Source organism: Dendrobates tinctorius, unplaced genomic scaffold (genome assembly GCF_039654945.1).
Source record: "Dendrobates tinctorius isolate UK_male_01 unplaced genomic scaffold, ASM3965494v1 ptg000102l, whole genome shotgun sequence".
In the NCBI taxonomy this organism is placed as follows: domain Eukaryota; kingdom Metazoa; phylum Chordata; class Amphibia; order Anura; family Dendrobatidae; genus Dendrobates; species Dendrobates tinctorius.
In genome coordinates this window covers 14,782,585-14,805,000 of record NW_027361770.1, presented here as the reverse complement: position 1 = coordinate 14,805,000, position 22,416 = coordinate 14,782,585, and the positions used below count along the sequence as shown (strand labels likewise).

The window sequence follows — 22,416 nt, the reverse complement described above, 5'->3', positions numbered from 1 at the left end:
GTTTTTTTGCGGGAAAAACGCGCTGCAAAAAAAAGCAAGTGTGAAACTAGCCTTAGTCCCTACAACATGCTTCTCTTAAATTCCATAGCAAAAACCTGCTGACAAAATCCCTTTAAGAACTATGTTCAGCGTAAGGGCTCACTCACATGTACTATGTAATCAGAAGAGTGCAATCCGATAAAAAAATCAGATTGCACTTGACCCATTGATACTATATGTGGCAGCTCACATCTGTGATTATTGTCTCATGCCGACTTAACATGCAAAAACAACTGCAGCATAGGCTAGTTTCACATTAGTGTTTACGGCCGCAGCGTCGGGCTGCGCACGGCCGCCGCTAAGCCCCACCCCCTGCCGCGCCTCCGCCGGTAGCTCTGCCTACGGACGCATGACTCTGCATGCGTCCTGCGTCCCCTATCTTTAGCACTGGGGACGCAGGCCGTGCGCAGTATGCGTTTGGCGGCGCATGCGTCCTTTTGACGCTGCGCCGAGCGCACCAAATTGCAACCTGTTGTGTTTGGCGCTGGTTGGCCGTAAACGCTAATGTGAAACTAGCCATGCTGTGATTGAATTTGAGGATCGCACGCATCAATACAAGTCTATGGGTGCGAGTGAAACATCGTACTGCACTCGGATATCATCCAAGTGCAGTGCAGTTCCGCAACTTTTCTCCAATTCTCACATGCGAGAGGATGGAAGCACAGAGCAATGACACTCAATAGAACAGGAGCTGAGTATCATTAGCATATCGTATCTGATTCTTTGGCATCGGATGCCATATGCTAAACTGACTCCGGCCTAAAGAAGAACAAGGAGTCCTGGAAGTGATTATATGACCCACCACAGAGCCCTTATCTCAACATCATAAAGTCTGTCTGGGATCACGTGACGTGAAATAAAGATCTATGGCAGCTTTCATCCACAGAAGATATTTGGTTAGTTCTCCAAGAGGATTGGAACCAGGCACCTGCTGTGTTCCTTCATAAACTGTGTGCTAACGAACTAAGTAGAATTAATGCTCTGGTGCTCTTTTGTTGGCAGTGGATGGTAGTACCAAATATTGATTAGATTTAGATTTCTCTTTTGTTCATTCAATTTACATTTTGTTAATTGATAAATAAAATGAACCATTTACCCTTCTATTTTTGAACGCATTCTTAGTTTGCACCATTTTCTCCATACCTGCCTAAAGCTTTTGCACCGTACTGTACATCAAAGTGTGCAGTGTCAAAGTTTAATACCAACAATCTTACAGATACACATTTTTGGTGATGTTCACAGTGCAACCATGTTAGATTGTGTTTTGCAATGCAATCCATCAACCACCACAACCCATTTGCACACCAGACCAGTGCCCAAAACCCATAACCTCCCTATCTAACATCACTGAAGGGGAGCTTGCTCATCTTCTCTCCAAATCACACCTCACCACTTCTGCACTTGACCCTATCCTATCCCACCTCCTCCCCAACCTCACCACCATTCTTATCCCATCCCTAACCCACCTCTTCAACCTATCACTAACTTCTGGTACCTTCCCTTCTGCTTTCAAACATGCCACAATCACGCCTATCCTTAAAAAGCTAACCCTCGACCCAACAGCCATGTCCAGCTATCACCCAATGTCGCTGCTCCCATTCGTTTCCAAACTCCTGGAACAGCATGTCCACGCTGAACTTTCCTCCCATCTCTCATCTAATTTGCTCTTTAACAATCTACAATCTGGTTTCCGTCCCCAGCATTCCTCTGAGACAGCCCTGATCAAAATTACCAACGACCTACTTACAGCCAAAGCTAATAGACAATACTCTAAACACCTCCTTCTAGATCTGTCCTCTGCTTTCGACACAGTTGACCACTGCCTCCTACTACAGATCCTCTCCTCCTATGGCATCAAAGACCTCGCCCTATCCTGGATCTCCTCATTATTATTATTATTATTATTATTATTATTATTATTATTATTATTATTTATATAGCACCATTGATTCCATGGTGCTGTACTTAAGAAGGGGTTACATACAAATTACAGATATCACTTACAGTAAACAAACTTACAATGACAGACTGATACAGAGGGAGAGGACCCTGCCCTTTCGGGCTTACATGCTACAGGATGGTGGGGAAGGAGACAGTAGGTTGGTGGGTTGCAGCAGTTCCGGTGTTGGTTGAGGTGATATCTCTGGTAGTGGTGAGGAGGTAGTGGGGTCATTGCAGGCTGTAGGCTTTCTTCAAGAGGTGGGTTTTCAGGTTCTGTCTGAAGGATCCAAATCCAACCGCACATTGAGTGTCTCCCACTCCCACACTACCTCCTCATCCCACCCTCTCTGTTGGAGTTCCCCAAGGCTCTGTTCTAGGACCCTTACTCTTCTCAATCTATACACTTGGCCTGGGGCAACTCAAAGTCCCATGGATTCCAGTACCACCTTTACGCAGATGATACTCAGATCTACCTCTCTGGCCCAGACGTCACCTCTCTGCTGTCCAGAATCCCGGAGTGTCTATCAATCATATCCTCCTTGTTCTCCTCTCGCTTCCTCAAACTCAATGTGGACAAATCTGAGCTGATCATTTTTACCCCATCTCACAAATCTTCCTTACCCGACCTATCTATAACAATTGACGACATCAAGCTTTCCCCCGTACCAGAGGTCTGCTGCCTCAGAGTAACCCTTAACTCTGCCCTGTCCTTCAAACCACACATCCAAGCTCTCTCCACCTTTTGACGCCTCCAGCTCAAAAATATTTCCAGAATCCGTCCCTTCCTCAACTTTCTATCTACTAAAATGCTTGTGCATGCACTCATCATCTCCCGCCTCGACTATTGCAGCATCCTTTTCTGTGGCCTCCCTGCTAACACGCTCACACCTCTCCAGTCCATCCTTAACTCTGCTGCGCAACTAATTCATCTCTCTCCTCGCTACTCCTCAGCTTCTCCCCTCTGCAAATCTATTCACTGGCTCCCATTCCCTCAGCGTATCCAATTCAAATTACTAATACTGACATATAAGGCCATCTATAACCTGTCTCCTCCTCATATCTCTGAACTAATCTCTCGATATCTTCCCTCACGTAATCTCCGGTCCTCCCAAGACCTCCTTCAATCCTCCACACTTATTCGCTCCTCACCCAACTGCCTCCAAGACTTCTCCCGAATATCCCCCATCCTCTGGAATTCTTTTCCCCAACATGTCCCACTATCAACCACACTCGGATCCTTCAGATGTAACCTGAGAACCCATCTCTTGAGGAAAGTTTACAGCCTGCAATGATCCCCTCTGCCTCCTCACTACTACTGGAGCTACCGCCTCACCATCACTGGAGCTGCTGCAACCACCCAATCTACTGTCTCCTTCCGCACCATCCTGTGGAATGTAAGCCCGAAAGGGCAGAGTCCTCTCTCCCCTCTATATCAGTCTGTGATTGTTAGTTTGCTTACTGTAAGTGATATTTGTAGTTTGTATGTAACCCATTCTCATATACAGCACCATGGAACCAATGGTGCTTTATAAATAAATAATAATAATGTCAAGCTGTGGCCCAGCAATATTCATGTTGCATGACATGTGTAACCATGTAGCCCCAGCCTATAAAGGGTTGGGCATTTTCTCTTTTAAGTTCCACTTTCCTCACAATCTGACCGGCACTTCTGTCTATATAATGCAGGACTTGGCCATCAGCTTCCTCCAATAATGAAGCAACTTTGCCATTTGAGCTGTTTTCCAATAGGAGGAATCACAAATTCCTACATTGGTCTGGTCAATCGGTCTGGCTCCCTTGGCAGTCATTTTACAGACAAAAATGCTGCTCAGTTTGTTAGAAAAGCTGAAAGAGGCCAATCTCATTAGTCATTCATTGATGCATTATTAATGTGGCACCCCCAGGAGTATGGTCGCCACAATGGCATTGCCTTCCTCCAGGGAGGGTGATGTCATGCTTGGAAGCAATGAAGGGTCTCTCTAACAGTTAATCAATTTCATGCAACACAGTTCCCACTCCAGGCCAGCAGAGGGAGCTCTGAACCAGAATTGGGGGAGGAGCGCGCTCTGAGGGCCAGGAGGGGAAATAGTCAGTTAGTGTGAGGAGGGCCACGTGTGTAGACGTGTGGAGAGAAGCTGGAGGTTGAGCTGAGGAAAGAGAGCTCCCTCCCAGTGAGAGCGCATGTTCTGGAGCCTGGTCTACACGGTTGTATGGATACTGAAGGTCCTGCAACAGAATCCAGAGGAATAGGAAGCTGTAAATGCTCTATTCCCAACTAAAACTCAGAGGCACAACAGCGACGGGTGAGCCAAGAGAGATAGAAGCCTACAGCTGTCTGCCATATGGGGTAGTTCTAAGAGACGATAAGAATGAGGAACTTCAGTGTAACACTGTACTGCATGTACCTCAAGCCAGCGCCATCTGATAGAGAGATTCCTTAGTTGCTTCCAGGCTAGCCTGCTCCTGTGCCATCTGTAACCAGGACCCTGGACTGCGTTTGCCAAGTAAAGGTAAAGAAACTGCACCCTGTTGTGTCCTTGCTGCTTTCCTGCAACATCCTCAGCACTGCTACATCTCTGTGCCAAACACTGCACCTTCTTCCTAACCCTTTATCTACACTGCCCTGGGACTCCAGTCATGCCTGTGGAGGGCTATAACATCACTGCTGCACCACACCATCTGTCCCAGAGGATCTGTCTGCAGCGTCGGCTTACATCTTCATTGCCGAACACCATAGGTGGCGTCACGAATCACTTATAAACTTTATTCCAACTCAACCCTTTTACATGGGTGCCCAGAGCCACGGACGGGGTCACCGCTGCTGTGACAATCCCCTCTGAGAGACCGGCCCGGTACTGAGTACCCCACAGCCCTGGGAGGGCGACCCATTAACATGTATAACAACAGCAAAAAAGTAAGAACAAACACAAAGCACATTCCCAACAACGTCATGTAAAGCTTCATGGATATATTATTACCTTTGTGTTGATACGCAATGCCGGCCACGGGGAACCTATTTTTGTGGTTTCAACATCAGTTTTAATCAAAAGTCCTGATGTATCTTCATAAAGACATTGGACTCCAGAGGAAACCTCTAAAAGAAATAAAAATAGTAATGACATTTCATTTACTGTATAAATAAAAATAAACTAACATTTCTATTTTTAAAAGTCTTACTTTGCAAAATGTTTCCCATACCGGCCTAAATTTTTTGCACTGGACTGTTTATATAGTTTATCTTGCAATTACAAGCACCACTATTTTTTAAAAAACTTTTGCATAGTATTGTTTTTCCGACTTTTATTGTGACATATTGTGATTCATGTCAGTGGTAAAATTTCTTTGATATAACTTTCATTTATTTATGAAAAAAACAGAAATTTGGCAATTTTCAAACTTTTAATTTTTGTACCCTTAAATCAGAGATAGAAAAACAAAAAGTCAGCTCACTCATCAGTTGTTACTGGACTCCAAGCATAGAAACTGTAGTGCAACAGGAAAAGCAATGGTCCAAGGTATAAAAAATTAAAAAAACTTTTATTGAAAAAATATTTTTCATAAAACAATGGTCACACAGTCTAAGAAATCACAACCCCCATGTGGAAATAGTAGCATGGGCAGACGCATTTAAAACAATAGTTCTTAGTCTTTGCATACCATTCATATGTCTATCTTTAGAATTTTAAACAAGTGTGGTACCTCTTAGCAGATGAGGAATTTTATACATGGTTGTGTGTAATTTGACACATGATTGGGATAGGATGTGGTATTTAAAGGGAAACTTAATATTGAATGGTATGCAAAGACTAAGAACTAATGTTCGAAAAGTTTCTGCCCACGCTTCTATTCCCACATGATGGTTGTGATTTTTTACACTGTGTGACCATTGTTTTATGAAACATATTTTTTCAATAAAAGTTTTTTGAATTGTTTAACAGAGTTGTTTGAGCTGGACCTTGGACCCTTAAATCAGAGAGTGCCGTCACACAAAATAGTTAATAAATAACATTTCCTATATGTCAACTTTACATCAGCACAATTTGGGAAACATAATTATTTTGTTAGGACGTTATAAGGATTAAAAGTTGACAAGCAATTTCTCATTTTTCCAACAAAATTTACAAAACCATTTTTTTAGGGACCACCTCACATTTGAAGTGAGTTTGGGGGGTCAATATACAGTAATAGAAAATAACCAAAAGTGACACCGTTCTAAAAACTTCACCCCTCAAGGTGCTCAAAACCACATTCAAGAAGTTTATTAACCCTTCAGTTGCTTCTCAAGAACTACAGCAATATGGAAAGAAAAAATGAACATTTTACTTTTTTCATCAAAAATTTACTCTGGAACCAATGTTTTTATTTTCACAAGGGTATCAGGAAAAAATGGACCACAAAATGTGCGCAATTTCTCCTGAGTACGCCAATACCCGGTATGTGGGGGAAAGCCACTGTTTGGGCGCATGGCAGGTCTCAGAAGTGAGGGAGCACCGTTTTACTTTTTGAACGCAAAATTGGCTGGAATCAATGGTGACGCCATGTCACGTTTGGAGACCCACTAATGTGCCTAAACAGTGGAATCCCCCAATTCTAACTCCCACTCTAACTCTAACACACCCCTAACCCTAATCCCTGTCAGGAACATTGCACTGCACTTGCTCACTGAGCCAGTGCGTGTATCCTGAGTAAAATAAACTATGCTCAAAGATACCTGTGGAGCGGGGCGGCAGCGGTGGACAGGCAAAGGTCATAACAGAGAGGCAAAGCAAGTACAGAGTAGGGCAGCAATATCAGAAACAGGAACTGACCAGGTCATACACGAGCAAGCATACACAGGCAGACAGTATCCACAGATACGCGGGGTCAGGAACTAAGCCGAGGTCAAAAGTATCACTGACAATGGACAGAGCCCAAATGAGGCTATTTAAAGTCTCCCAGAACCGAGAGAGATGCCAAAGGTATTAACCCCTGCAGCACTAAACCAGAATTCACATACAAACCATGACAATACCCCCTCTTAATGGTGGGCCACTGGATCCCCAGGCTTCTCAGGATTTCTGGCATGAAATGTCCAAACCAGACGATCAGCAGAAACAGACTGGGCCGGAAACAACAACCGATCCTCCTCACAATACCCCCTCCCGTGTATCAGATCCTGCAAGGTGCGGCATACCAGATGATAATCTACAATGTGTCTGACCTCATATTCCATGTGACCCTCCACCAACACCGGGGGAACAGCCGACACAGAACCCTCCTCAACAGATCCCAAAGGTTTAAAAAGAGATTTGTGGAACACATTGGAAATCTTAAAGCTGGGAGACGTAACCAATAGGCTACAGGATTGACTATCTCCACAATTTCGTATGGACCAATGAATTTTGGCCCCAATTTGGCTGATGGAACCTTGAGCTTAATATTCCACGTGGAGAGCCAAACTTTCTCCCCAACCTGAAAAGTATGACCTGAGACTCTTTCTGTCAAAAAACATATACCTCCCCTGAGACTTGGATATGTTACGACGAACCTCAGCCCACCGATTTTTTTAAACGCTGTACAGACTCCACCGCCCCAGGACAACCAGAATCCAAATGAGAAAATTCCTCAAACTGTGGATTAAATTCATAGTTCACCAGAAAAGGAGACATACCAGTGGACTGATTCACACAATTGACCACCTGTGAAAACCCCCCAATAAATTTTCTATAGTAATTGGCGAATCCCAAGAAGTGCTGGAGCCCCTTAAGGTCCTGGGGTTGAACCCAGTCAACAATAGCCTGCACCTTCTTGGGATCCATGCGAAACTCCTCACTGGACACAATCAGGCCTAAAAAAGACAACTCCTGTACAAAAAATGTACATTTCTCCAATTTAGCACACAGTTGATTATCCCTGAGTCTTTGGAGATATGTACGTAAATGTAACAGATGGGAATTACTATCAGGGGAGTTAATCAAAATATCATCAAGGTAGATAACAACAAAATGACCAATAAGATCAGAAAACACTACATTAATAAAATTTTGAAATATAGCAGGAGTGTTAGTAAGACCAAATGGCATAACCAGGTTTTCAAAGAGCCCCTCGGATGTGAGAAATGCAGTCTTCCATTGGTCCCCCTCCTGAAACCTTATCAAATTATAGGCTCCACGAATATCTAGTTTGGAGAACCATTTGGCTCCTGACAACTGGTTACATAAATCTGGAATAAGGGGAAGAGGGTATGTGTTTCTCCGGGTAATTTTGTAAGTTCCCAAAAGTTGAGGCAAGGACGTAAACCGCCATCTTTTTTCTTTACAAAGAAAAACCCCGCAGCCACAGGAGAGACAGAGGGATGTATATGCCCCTTTCCGCAATATACTCCTTCATGGTTAAGCGTTCAGGGCCGGACAAATTAAACAGACGGGCTTTAGGCAATTTAGCCCCAGGAATCAATTCAATGGCACAATCAAAAGGTCTATGTGGTGGTAAGACCTCAGTCTCATTTTTGGAGAACACATCTTGAAAGTCCGGTACTCCGGAATACCCTCCAGACCGACAGACGACACAGAAACAGATATAACAAGTTGAGACAATAATGCAAACTGGCAACATAGATTCACACAGTTAGTACCCCATTGAACAATTTCTCCAGATTTCCAATTGATGACTGAGTTGTGGCGTAACTATGGCATCCCCAACACCAACCCAGCAGGTAGGTTTTCCAAAACAAAACAACTTATTCTTTCAGCATGAGCTGGGCCCACCTTGAGTGAAAAGATCTCAGAAACATAGAGAATCCCTTCTTTGGTGAGGGGAGAGGAGTCAATGGCCACCACTTAAACCGGAGTCTCAAGCCTAATTGTACCTATCTTGCATTGAGATATCAAACGAGAGTCAATCAAATTGATGGATGAACCGCAATCAACAAAAGCCGAAGAAAGCGAAGGACAACCGTCCACCAGCAGTTCCACCTGTACAGAATTTTCGAGATTGAGGAAAAATGTACCTGAGGGTCTGGGTAGCCTCCTCGACAACTACCCAGACCTAGTCATTTCCAGATGTCTTCGCTGATGAAGGACAGGAGGGACAGTCCTTTTTCCAGTGTCTCGACTCTTCACAATAAAAACACAGCTATTTCTCACGGCGACGTCTCCTCTCCTTCTCCTTATATGAGTTAGCACCCACTTGCATGGACTAAGCTGTGGACAGTAGAGTTGAGCGAAACGGGTCGAAAAATTTCAAAAGTCGACGACTTTTGGCAAAGTCGGGTTTCATGAAACGAAACCCGACCCTAGGATGAGGTCGGCCACGAGGTCGGCGACTTAAGCGCCAAATTCGCGCTTCAAAAGTTTGTTTTGCGCTCTTTTTCAGCCAATCAGGATCTACGGACACTGTGGGCAATGTGATGACATAGGCAGGGGTCACCACCATCTTTCAGAAGGGCATGCAAGTGATTGGCTTGCTTTGGGCGTCACAGGGGGTATAAAAGGGCGTGCACGCCGACCGTCATGTTACTCATGCTGATCTCAGAATAGGGAGAGCTGCTGCTGATGATGATTTTGTAGGGAGAGCGTTAGGCAGGGAAGAAGACACCAAAAACTGCTTCTGCTGCTAGCGATTTTGCCTGTACAACACACCAGTCACTGTGTGTGCATTGCAAGTGGAGGCTATATTTTGCTGGATCAGCGGTGTTGGGTGTTAGGCTGCCTTCTAAGGCTTCCTGACGGCTGCATTGCTGTTTACCCACTGCTCTGCAAACTGCTTTTTTAAAAGCAATCCCAATTTTTTTTTTTTTTGTCCTGGTGAGGTACTGAGCGTGCATTTTTTCACACCATACAGTGGTGCACACTCCTCACACAGTACCGTGTAACGGCTGTTATCACAGCCACAGTGAAGCTATCTGTGTGTCACTCTGTAAGGATAAGTCGAGGACATGTTCTGTTCTTACAGACCTGCACCTTCTAGTTTTGTCTAGCTTTCAAACAGTTAAATATACTTGCTGTTTGATCACATTCAAAACTATAGAGAGACAGCGTGTCAGTCCGTATACTTAAAAAACACGGAGCTTGACAATCTTACGTACACCGGACAGCCGTGTACGTGCACGCTCCTCTCTCAGTACCGTGTAACGGCTGTTATCAAGGCCACAGTGAAGCTGTGTGTCGCTCTGTAAGGATAAGTCGAGGACTTGTTCCGTTCTTACAAACCTACACTCTAGGGAGATTCCTATTCTGCCCAATTCTATATACACCTTGTAGTTTGTCATACACTAGCCAATTTCTGCCTGTGACATAGCGCTGTGATATTCAGTGTGGGCCTCAAACAATCCAAAAGTTTCCAGTGTCCACAAGTGTGTGCTGAAATTCAAAATCTCCGTTATCCTCTAGTCACATTTTTCACACCTGCGACATTAAGCCTGCGACATAGCGCTGTGATATTCAGTGGGCCTCACACAATCCAAAAGTGTCCAGTGTCCACAAGTGTGTGCAGAAATTCAAAATCTCCGTTATCCTCTAGTGACATTTTTCACACCTGCGACATCGAGCCTGTGACATAGCGCTGTGATATTCAGTGGGCCTCACACAATCCAAAAGTGTCCACTGTCCACAAGTGTGTGCAGAAATTCAAAATCTCCGTTATCCTCTAGTGACATTTTTCACACCTGCAACATCAAGCCTGTGACATAGCGCTGTGATATTCAGTGGGCCTCACACAATCCAAAAGTGTCCAGTGTCCACAAGTGTGTGCAGAAATTCAAAATCTCCCCTGTCCTATAGACACCTTGTGCCTTGTTTTACATTACTATATAGTTTGTTGGATTTTGTCTACATTTCAACCAAAAATGAGGAAGGCTGTTGGAAGAGGCCGTGGAATTGGGCAGGGGTTGGCAGCTGGTAATGATGGTGTTGGTGGTGGATCTGATGGTAGTGGCAAAAGCAAAATAGGACCGAATGCAGGAGGTGTTGAGCCTGCGTCATCGTCTGGCTCCACAAGGTCTCGAAGGCTTAGTTTTCTAGGAGTTGGCAAACCGCTTTTAAAGTCAGAGCTTCAGGAAAAAGTTTTGGCTTACATTGCTGACTCAGCCTCTAGCTCTATCGCCTCCTCTTCTGAAGTTGTAAAAAATAAAAGCACTGAGTCGTCATTGGAGGCTCATGTTCATGAACCACACCTTTCCTTGTGTCCTTCACCCCAACCAAGATTGAAGGATGACGCAGGCCATACTACTGATTACTCCATGGAGCTGTTTTCACATACCATGCCTGGATTATCAAGTCAAATGGTGAATTACCCAGGCCAAGATGAATCTGACATGGAGTGCACTGATGCACAGCCACTGATAGATGATTCTGCTGGTACATTCACTCAGAGCACTACATTGTCCTCGCATTGTACAGAGCCAGATTCTGACCCTGATGAGACTCAGGTGCCCCTTCCCGCACACTATACCACCATACACGGTGACACAGAGGAAGGTGCACATGACATTGAAGAGGAGGTGATGGATGACCCAGTTGTTGACCCAGATTGGCATCCATTGGGGGAAGAGGGTGCTGCTTCCAATAGCTCAGATGAGGAGGAGGAGGAGCATCCACAGCAGACATCGACATCGCAACAGCTGTTATCTGGCAGGCCCGGAGCACTCCAAAGACAGGTTCCAAAAATCAAAAGAGTTGCTGGACAGCTTGTCCAGAGGGTCAAAATATCACAGCGTGCTAGGCCGCAAAATGTCTGCCAAAGTAGGAAGAGTGCAGTGTGGCACTTTTTTGAACAAAATCCTCATGATCAGGCCAAGGTTATCTGTAAGAAGTGCGCAAAGACCTTTAGCCGAGGGAAAAATCTGAAAAATTTGAATACCAGTTGCATGCTTAGACATTTAACCACTATGCACTTGCAAGCATGGACACAACACCAAACCTCAAGTACCACATGTGCAACTGATCACAAAGAAGGTAGTCAGCAACGCTACATTGTTTCCCCCACTGTAAGCCCACCGGTTAGCACAGCAGCAAATGTTGAGGTGTCGTTGCAAGGCCACAGCAGTCAGGGAATCCCACTGTTATATCAACGAAACACTGAATCTAGGCCATCAGAAAGAACACCAACTTCATCACCATCATCAACCCTCTCTCAGTCCGCCCTGTCCACCGCTTCTTCCACCATATGCAGCTCTCAAGTCCAGCTCACCCTCCCAGACACTATGAGTAGGTCAAGAAAGTACTCAGTCTCTCATCCACGTACACATTGCCAAACTAATCTCATTAGAGATGATGCCCTATCGTTTGGTGGAAAGCGCAGCTTTCCGCAAACTCATGGCCTATGCAGTACCACGCTATGACCTACCCAGTCGCCACTTCTTCTCTCGCAAAGCCATCCCAGCCCTCCACCATCATGTGAAAGACCGCATTGTCCATGCACTCAAGCAGTCAGTGAGTGGAAAGGTGCACCTCACAACTGATGCATGGTCCAGTCGGCATGGCCAGGGCCGTTACATGTCCATCACTGCGCACTGGGTTAATGTGGTGGATGCAGGGTCCACAGGGGACAGCGGTGGTGGGACAGTGCTGCCTTGCCCACGGTATAGGAAACAGTTGGCTGTAGGCGTTCGACCCTCCTCCTCCAGAAGCGAAAGCTCGTCCACAGAGCGCAGTCGTACGAGCACTCCATCTGCAGCTGCCACTGTTGCACACGAGGTGTCCCCCTATCGAGCAGCTAGTGGAAAGCGTCAGCAGGCTGTGTTGCAGATGATGTGTTTGGGCGACAGACACACCGCCGAGGTGCTGGCCGAGTACTTGAAGCGACAAACTGAGTCATGGCTGGGCAGTGTACATCTTGAGGCAGGCAAGGTAGTTAGTGATAACGGCCGTAATTTTGTGGCAGCCATAGCCCTTTCAAAACTCAGCCACATACCTTGCTTGGCTCACACCTTGAACCTGGTGGTGCAGTGCTTCCTCAATAATTATCCGGAGTTAACAGCCCTGCTCCAGAAGGTGCGAAGACTGTGCGCGCACATCCGCCGGTCGCCTGTACACTCCATTCGTATGCAGAAGCTGCAGCGATTGCTCCACCTTCCCAACCACCACCTCTTTATCGACTTTGCAACAAGGTGGAACTCCACCCTGCACATGGTTGAGCGGCTGTGCGAGCAGAGGCAGGCCATAATGCATTTGTGGGAGGATACACGGCCAGGCACTTTGAGAGCAGACATGGAGTTGACAGGTGTGCAGTGGTCGAAGCTGAAAGACCTCTGTAAAGTCCTTCAGTGTTTTGAGGAATGCACACGGCTGGTAAGCGCAGACGACGCCATCCTAAGCATGAGCATCCCACTTATGCGTCTGCTCATGCAAACTTTGACGCACCTTAAGGAGCAGGCGTCTGCAGCCAATGTTGACGAGGAGGAAGAGGTGGAGGGAATCCTTGATGACATTCAGCCATTGTCTGCTCAGGGACCTCTCCTGGACGAGGTGGAGGAAGAAGAGGAGGAGGAGGATGATGTTGGGGATGATTACTTAGGGGAGGAGGATGCATCTCGTGGGGCAAGTGAAAATGTTGGCGTGGCAAGGTCTGGTACAGGGTTTGTGCGTGACTGGAGGGATGTGGATTTGCCAGAAAGTGCTCCTCCACCCAGCACTCGCAGTGCATCATTGACACCGGGAACATTGGCCCACATGTCAGATTATGCCTTGCAGATCCTAAAAAGGTACCCACGCATTGCCAAAATGATGAACGATGACGACTACTGGTTGGCCAGCATCCTGGATCCACGCTATAAAGGCAAATTACAAAACATCATGCCACAGGAGAACCTTGACCTAATATTGGCTACTAAACAAGCAACTCTGGTTAACCGGTTGGTTGAGGCATTCCCAGCAGACAGCAGCGGTGATGGTTCTCACACGAGCCGTACGGGCCGGGGGCAGCTTGGCAGAGGTGTTCGTGGTGCACACAGCAGAAGTGGCGTTGGAGACAGGGGTTTCATGACAATGTTGTGGACTGATTTTTCACGGACCGCTCACACAACTGTTAATACAGCATCGATGGAAAGTGACAGGAGACAGCAATTGTCAACTATGGTTAACAACTACTTTTCCTCCCATATCGATGTTCTCCCGCACAGGTCATTCCCATTTGACTATTGGGCTGCTAAACTGGACACCTGGCCTGAATTGGCACAATATGCCTTACAGGAGCTCGCTTGCCCAGCTGCAAGTGTGCTATCGGAAAGAGTCTTCAGTGCAGCTGGATCAATCCTGACAGAAAAAAGGACCCGTCTGTCAACCCAAAATGTGGATGATCTAACCTTCATTAAAATGAACCATGCATGGGTTTCCAAGGATTTTGTCCCACCTTCCCTTGATGACACATAGGTTGCCAGAAAAATGGCTTGCTTTGGTCCTCCTCCTATTCCGTGAACTTGACCTATTTCGCCTTTTGCAGCAGCTGAATGACCCACATCTACATATGCCACTTTGTAAACCTCCCTAAGTGTTCGCCCCCCCCATGGCCGGGGTCACCACCTAGCGCACAAAACTGTGCGAGTGCCGTTGCCCTGGACAGGTGGGTAGGCCGACTCTTGGGCGCGGGCACTGGCATAGGGTCAATCATAGTGCAATCAAGTGTCTCTGACAGTGGTGGTGCACACCCGCTGTCAGACACACCGCCGTACTATGAGGGGCCCAGTGCCAGTACCAACGCCCACGAGTGTGCCTCCCTTTCTTGGGCAGGGCCCCAGCATTTGCAATGTTTACCTCTCCCTGCTCCTCCGCTGTGTAGTCTGTGCTGTCAAATCCTTCACTGGGACTGCCACTACAAATTGATTGAACTGAAAGATGATGGTTAAGATGTAGCTATGCCCTGTCCTGCTGGTCGGGCTCTAGCTCCAGATGATCAGTGGCTTCCATTTCTTATGGACGTCGACTCACAATTACATGCAGTGGTGTGTTGTGAGTTCATTTTCCCCTTCACCATTGAGGTCTGATGAACTCCCTCTTCTGGTGAAGGAAGGTAGTGAGGCTGATTACAAAGGAGACCAGTCTGATTCCTGCTCCTCAAAAGCAAAGTTTTTGAGGAGCAGGAATCAGACTGGTCTCCTAGAATCCTTCAGAGAGATCACCAGCAAGGCATAAGGGTGTCGGCTGGCTTATATCCAGTCAGCAATTCCCGTCACCCAGTCATCATCATCATACCCAGGTGCTTTGTAATCAGCCTCACTACCTTCCTTCACCAGAAGAGGGAGCTTATCAGACCTCAATGGTGAAGGGGAAAATGAACTCACAACAGTGGTGGTTTATCATCAGCTTTCACAGTTTTCCTACTCACAAACGTGTGACAATCCGGCGCACATTTCAAAATGTGCCCTCTCATGCCAATCAAATAGAATTGCCTACGGCCTGTGGCTTCTGTCTTTTGCACTCCAAAGTTACGTGACAGATCATGATAGCCATTGAGCACCATGTTTACATCGCTCCCTGTGATAAAAATTGGATTGAGATGAGTAACAGTGATGGAATCAATGGAAGTGCGATACAGCAAGACTTTATTCACAAAAAAATGTTTTCACTGTCTCAACACACAAATTAATTGAGGGTCAGCATCGCCTATGAGAATTGTGACGGAAGTTTTTCCCGTGAATAATAATTCCTAGATTTCTGCAATCAATAGCCTTTATGTCACTAATTGTATGCATCTCATTTCCTATTGTGGAGAGGCTGGACTGTATTACTGAGACAGAAATATATATGAAGATTTAAAAATAACACCAAAAGTATATAGTTGTGTACGCCTCAAATGCATTTCCTTTTTTCCACTTTTTAGATTGCTGTGTAATCCATACTGAGAACACGGAGATTTTACATGTTTAAACTATGCTATATATACCTGCTATCCAGTGATAAAGTACCCTTTCTCAACTTTGTACAATCTGGTCAAATCCATACTGGGCCTGAGAACATCTGAGTCTGCCTCCTGATCTATAGACATATATTTTTAATGTGTAAACTAGGCTACATATATACGTGTTATCCGGTGAAACTGTACCCTTTATCAACTTTCTACAATGTTGTTGAATCCATACTGGGCCTGAGAACGGCTGCCGAGCTGTTAAGCAAGCTACAGCACCTGTGGTTTGGACACGTAATTTTTTCAGGAATGACGGTTAGGCCTAACTCCGGAATTGCGGTTGACCTGAACTTACTGGGAAATCATCGTTCGTTCTCGGGGAATAATCTGAATCCCAGATCCCCATCAGTAACGGAGTTCAGCAGGTTATCTGCACCTGAAAGCGACAAAAGCTGGTCCTTTTAGTGTAGCATGCATGCAGCCCCGGACATGTACTGGAATGCTAGACCTGTTATTGCTCGATCTCACGTGCCACAGCCTCGCGTATCCCTCTAGTAAGCTTGACGCGTACCGCGGGGCCATGCCGGAGTCTCGGTCGTTAACGGAAGAAAGCTGAGAAATCGCTAGCACAACTACAAACGGACATACCACACCACACACAGAATCGACAAAGCTTGCAATCTGTCCATCTTTCTGTAGCTTATATGGTAGTGGTTTCCCGGGTGCAGTCCAATTAAGCCACAGGCTCCACTCCTGGTGGTGCCCTTTTCGACATTCCTTTAAGGTTCAGCTTTGCAATCATACTGCCCCCGGAAACCAAAAACTTTGCCTTCAGGGACGCTGTTTGGAGGTTCGTGGGAATAACGCCGCCCGATCAGCAGTCGGCATATGGGCGCCCATGTAAATGGTGTGGTATAATGGTAAAGAGTTTATATAGATAGTTTGACGCCCCCTGTGGTGTTCGGCAACATAGATGTTAGGCCGACTCTGCATGGAGATTCTCTGGGACTGATGGTGTTGTGCAGCAAAGATGGTGAAGCTCCCCACAGGTGGAGCTGGAGTCCCAGGGAAGTGTAGATGTAGTGATGGGGGAAAGGCACAGGCGGTGTAGGTGCTGGTACCCAGATGTAGCGGTGCTGGAATAACTGTAGGACACCAGAGCGTGCAGTTCCAAAGCTTTACTCACAGTCTGCAGGTTACACAGATGCCTGCCTCCGTGCTGTGTACTCCGGGTCAGGACCTCTGCCAACCTCCGGGACCAGAATGGAAAGCTCCCTTCCAACACTCCGCCAACATGTACTTTCCTGAACGTCTCCTTTCTAGCGCTTGTGGGGGAAGCACTCACAGGACCGTGGTTCACTGAAACGCCTCCTGTCTAACAGATGTTCTTCAGACTTTACTTGTATGGCAGACAGCTGTAGCCTTTTCCTTCTGCCTCGCACACGTCGATGCTGGGGCCTCCGAGCCTTAGTTGGGTACAGAGCATTTATAGCTGCTACTTCCCCCGGTTTCTGCTGCAGGAACGTCAGTGTCCCTACAAACTCGGAGACCGGAATCCGGACCATGCGCTCCAGCTAGGAGTGAGCCTTAATTCTGCTCATCCTCCAGCTCCCCTTCTCACGTCCACACACTTCCCCTTCCCTTCACAGAGTGCCCTAACTTACCTCCTCCCGACCACAGAGAGTAGCTCCTCAGCAGTCAGGTTCAGAGGTCTCCCTGCTGGCCTGGAGTGGGAAATGTGTTGTGTGTTGGTTTCACTGCTAGAGAGATCCTTCGTTGCTCCCAAGCTTGACAACACACTCCCTAGGAGGAAGGCAATGCCACAGTGGCGACCGTACTCTTGGGGACTCCACAAGTGCACTGAGGCCCAGCCACTGCTGGATGATGCTGCTGGTACATTGACCCAGACCACTACATTCCCCTCGCACTCTACACAGCCAGAATCTGACCCAGAGGAAACTCAGGTTCCCCTTCCCGCATACTATACCACCTTACACGGTGACAAAGAGGAAGGTGCAGATGAAAGTGCAGGTTCCTTGAGCAGGTGGGGGGGCATACTCATGGGCGATGGCACTGGCACAGGGCACCGCATAGTACGCAAAAGTGTCTCTGCCGGTGGGAGGGCCTAAACAGCCAAGTGCAGTGAGATGGAAGATGGGGACGACAAGGAGTTCAGAGTAGTGCAGGGATTCCCTAGCAAGGAGACTTATGTAATTGTTTTCAATGTTGGGACAGCAATTTTTGGGGAGCACTATACTCTGGTGAATGATATATGGGGCCCACCATACACTGGAGCATTCCAAAGGTGGACATCAGACACTGGAGCAGAATTTACAGGGCCCATTATACACTAGAGCAGTAGAAATGGGGCCCATTATATATGGAGCATTATTTGGGCCCATAAGACAGTGGAGCTTCATCCATTGGGACCAACATATACTGTAGCATTATGTGGAGCTCATCATATACGGTTTGAAACATTATATGGGAATAATGATTCCGTATGGAGAAATATATGGGCCTCATTACTCTGCATAGCGCACTAAGCGCTGGCCATAATACTGTATGGAGTTATATACTGTCCGTTTTTGGAGGTATTGGAGAATTTAAAATGGATATCAGTCATGAGATGTAAGAAGTGAAGTATTTTTCATTGTACTATACTGCTATTTCTCTGCCGTATCGGAGCATCATGAGTTGTGGTATGTGTTAAAGGGGCGCTCTTTGGCCCTGGGCCCACGAAAACCTGGAGCCAGCCCTCCCCCCCCACAACTGTAGCCAAATAACCCCCATTTTTCAGTGCGTAACTAGTATTATGAAGTTAATTAAGGTTGACAAGCTTCAGTAACAAGAATTTATGCTTTTGGCATTCAAATGGGCACTGTTGGTATGTTTCCTGTCCTCCTCTCACTGCCGACTTTAATTCTCCATTGACTTACATTGGGTTTCGTGTTTCGGGACGACCCCGACTTTTCCCTATAGTTGGCCGATTTTGCTCGACCCGACTTTTGGAAAAGTCGGGTTTCAGGAAACGAAACTCGACCCTAAAAAAACAAAAGTCGCTCAACACTACTATTGACCCCTTGCCTGGTGCTGAGCCTCCCCGGTGTCGAGTCTATCCCCTTTCTCTCCTGGAGACAGAGGCCATGTCTCATTACATCAGGGACAATCTGACAAGAGGATTCATTAGGAAGTCAGTGTCACCAGCGGGGGTGGGATTCTTCTTCGTCCAGAAGAAGAGTGGGGAACTACATCCTTGCATTGATTACAGGGGTCTTAACACCATCACCGTTAAGAATAAGTATTCTCTGCCCCTGATATCAGAGCTGTTTGATAGGCTACGGGGAGCGAGGGTGTTTTCCAAGCTTGATCTGCGGGGGGCTTACAACCTGATTCGCATCTGTGATGGGGACGAATGGAAGACGGCATTTAACACCAGGGATGGGCACTATGAATACCTGGTGATGCCCTTCAGCCTCTGTAATGCCCCAGCCACCTTCCAAGACTTTGTGAACGATATCTTCCGGGATATGCTTACCACCTCGGTTGCAGTCTATCTGGATGATATTCTCATCTACTCTCCAGATATTGACTCCCACCGGAGAGTTGTTTGCAGAGTTTTCGATCGCCTGCGGGCAAACTCCCTCTATGCCAAGTTGGAGAAGAGTGTGTATGAGCAGGAGTCCTTGCCTTTCCTGGGCTATATCATCTCCGCCCGGGGATTGGCCATGGATCCTGCCAAGCTACAGGCGGTGATGGATTGGCAGGAACCTCATTCTCTCAAAGCGGTGCAGCGCTTTATGGGGTTCATAAATTATTATCGCCAATTCATCCCCCACTTCTCGACTTTGGTAGCACCCTTGGTAGCTCTCACCAAGAAAGGTGCAAATCCCAAGTTGTGGTCGGAACTGGTCTCCAAGGCCTTCTCCTCCATTAAGTCCCATTTCACTAGCGCTCCCATTCTACATCGCCCCGATGTAGATAAGCCCTTCATTCTGTAAGTGGATGCCTCTTCCGTTGGTGCTGGAGCGGTCCTGTTTCAGAAAGACACGCAAGGTCGGAAGCACCCATGCTTCTTTTTCTCCAAGACCTTCACACCGGCGGAGAGGAATTATGCCATCGGGGACAGGGAGTTGCTAGCGATGAAGTTGGCCTTCTCGGAGTGGAGACACCTCCTGGAGGGGGCTTGCTGCCCTTTCCAGGTGTTCTCCGACCTCAAAAACTTGGTCTATTTGCAAACAGCCCAGCGGATAAACTCTTGCCAGGCCAGATGGTCTTTGTTCTTTTCCCGGTTCCTCTTCACCCTCCATTTTCTCTCCGGGGAGAAGAACGTTCGGGCCGATGCTCTCTCCCGCTCTGTGATGTCATCGCCGGACTGTGGCTCCGATTGCCCTTGAGTCAGTACCTCCAGGCAAGACATTTGTCCCTGGCCATCTGCGACCGGAGGTCCTCTCTTGGGCTCATTCGTCCATGGTGGGTGGACATTTCGGGACAAAACGGACCTCTGAGCTTTTGGCGAGGACGTACTGGTGGCCGCATATGGCCCGTGACGTCAGGGATTATATTCAGGCATGCGTCTCTTGTGCCCAGAATAGGTCCTCTCGGCAGCGGCCCGTTGGGCTTCTTTTTCCTCTGCCGGTAGCGGACAGGCCCTGGGAGATGGTCGGTATGGACTTTGTGGTGGGGATACCCAAGTCCAGTGGCAGCACGGTCATTTGGGTTGTCACCGACCATTTCTCTCAGATGGTGCACTTGGTACCTCTCTCCCGGTTACCTTCTGCGCGGGGCCTGGCAGTGTTGTTCATTAAGCATGTTTTCCGCTTGCATGGCATGTCGGACAAGATTGTCAGTGACCGGGGTCCTCAGTTTGCGACCCGGTTTTGGAGAGAGCTTCGTTCCCTGCTCAGCATTGAGCTGAATCTCTCCTCGGCCTATCATCCCAAGACGAACAGGTTGGTAGAGAGAGCCAACCAGACCCTGATCACATATCTTCGACATTTTGTCTCTGCCAGGCAGGATGACTGGGCATCCTTGCTACCGTGGGCAGAGTTCGCTTTGAACAATGCTGTGGCCGACTCCACCGGTCAGACCCCATTCCTCCTAAATTACAGTCAGCATTCACGTGTCCCTGTGCCCATGCCGTGTCGTCCACCGATTCCAGGGTGGCAGACTGGGCGGTGGAGGCACGCGACATTTGGGATCGCACCCAGGATGCTATCCGGGCTTCCAAGAAGAGAATGAGGACCTCCGCTGACGCACACCGGCGCCCTGCTCTGACTTTTGCCCCTGGTGACTTGGTGTGGCTCTCCGCCCGAAACATCAGGCTGCGGGTAGAGTCCGCTAAGTTTGCACTGCGCTACATTGGCCCCTTCAAGGTCCTCAAGCAGATCAGCTCTGTGGTCTACCGTCTGGCCCTTCCACCACACTTGGCTATCTCTGATACATTCCACATGTCCCTCCTTAAGCCTGTTCACTTGTCCCGGTTCTCCGAGTCATCTCCCGGGACATCAGACTTGTCTTTGGATGAGTTTGAGGTCAATGCCATCATGGGATGCAAGGTAATGTGGGGCAAAAAGTTTTATTAGGTGGATTGGAAGGGTCATGGTCCAGAGGCGCAGACCTGGGAGCCAGTGGAGAAAACCACGCTCCTCTTCTCATTGCGGAGTTTGAGCGCAGCGAGGCTGAGGGGAGGGGGCCCTAGGAGGGGGGGGGTAATGTTAGGCGTCGGATTTCTGTCACTGCACAGCGAGAATCCCGAGCCTTACTTCCAGCGGTCTCCCATTCCTCTCCGGCCGCAGAGGAGGTTGCTAAGCAAACTCGTCGATCCAGGCGCTCTGCCCAGACCAGCTCCGTGGGTTTGCTTGCTGCTGCCACCTCTGGCGCAGCTATGACAATACATACTGCTCAGCAGTGAGATTCTCCAGGGACTAAGTCCACATGTCGGGCCACTGAGCATGCACGTGGAGTGATCTCCCATTGGAGATCGAAGGTCACGTGTTCAGATCCTGCTCCTGTTCGGATTAGCCCATCCGAGAAGCCAGGAAGGTCCCGGACGTTCGCGGCTATAAAAGGTTCGCATGGCCGCTCAGCCATACGCTAGGATAAGACTGTATTTACAGACTATGTGGAGTGAGTGACGTATGCACGCATGAATGTCTCTGGTGAATGACTCATTAAGAAACCAATACCCTTGGTAAGCATGTGTTGTGCATTCTATCCTGCTAGCGCTCAGGCTTAGGCGTAGGTAGGACAGAGGTTGAGTCAGGCATCAGTCCTCACCAGGGACTCGGCACGCTTCAGTGCACGTGCTCCATAGCCAGCATCTATAGCGGCGTTCGCGGCAGTGACACCGTGCGTTCAGTGGGCCTAGAAGGACTCTAACCCCGTGTCCTTGGGGTAGAGTTCTGTGGCCGTACACTGTGCGCTCTTTTGGCCGGGCTCTGTGAGCTTAACAGGCTCCGGCATTTACATTCAGCGGTTGTGCGGCTCTGTGCATTAACGGAGTTCGCCCCTGTTCTCATTGGTAACCCACGTGTGACTGGTTTCACACCTCTTAATTCTTCCGCCATTACTTAGCAGCAGTGTACCACCTCTGCACGGTGGACCCCGGGCTGCGAA

The 22,416-nt window shown here is 47.7% G+C and overlaps 1 protein-coding gene across 2 annotated transcripts in view; it reads right to left on the bottom strand.

Annotated features, from left to right (window-relative positions):
- Positions 1-22,416, bottom strand: part of EPB41L4B (erythrocyte membrane protein band 4.1 like 4B) — a 1,031,490-nt gene that overhangs the window by 264,063 nt on the left and 745,011 nt on the right. Inside the window, exon 18 of one of the 2 annotated variants that reach the window (XM_073587745.1) lies at positions 4,959-5,074. In XM_073587745.1, the coding sequence (XP_073443846.1) occupies positions 4,959-5,074 (116 nt within the window). Of the gene's footprint in view, positions 1-4,958; positions 5,075-22,416 lie in introns of those variants that run through there. The other variant, XM_073587749.1, reaches the window with a different exon arrangement.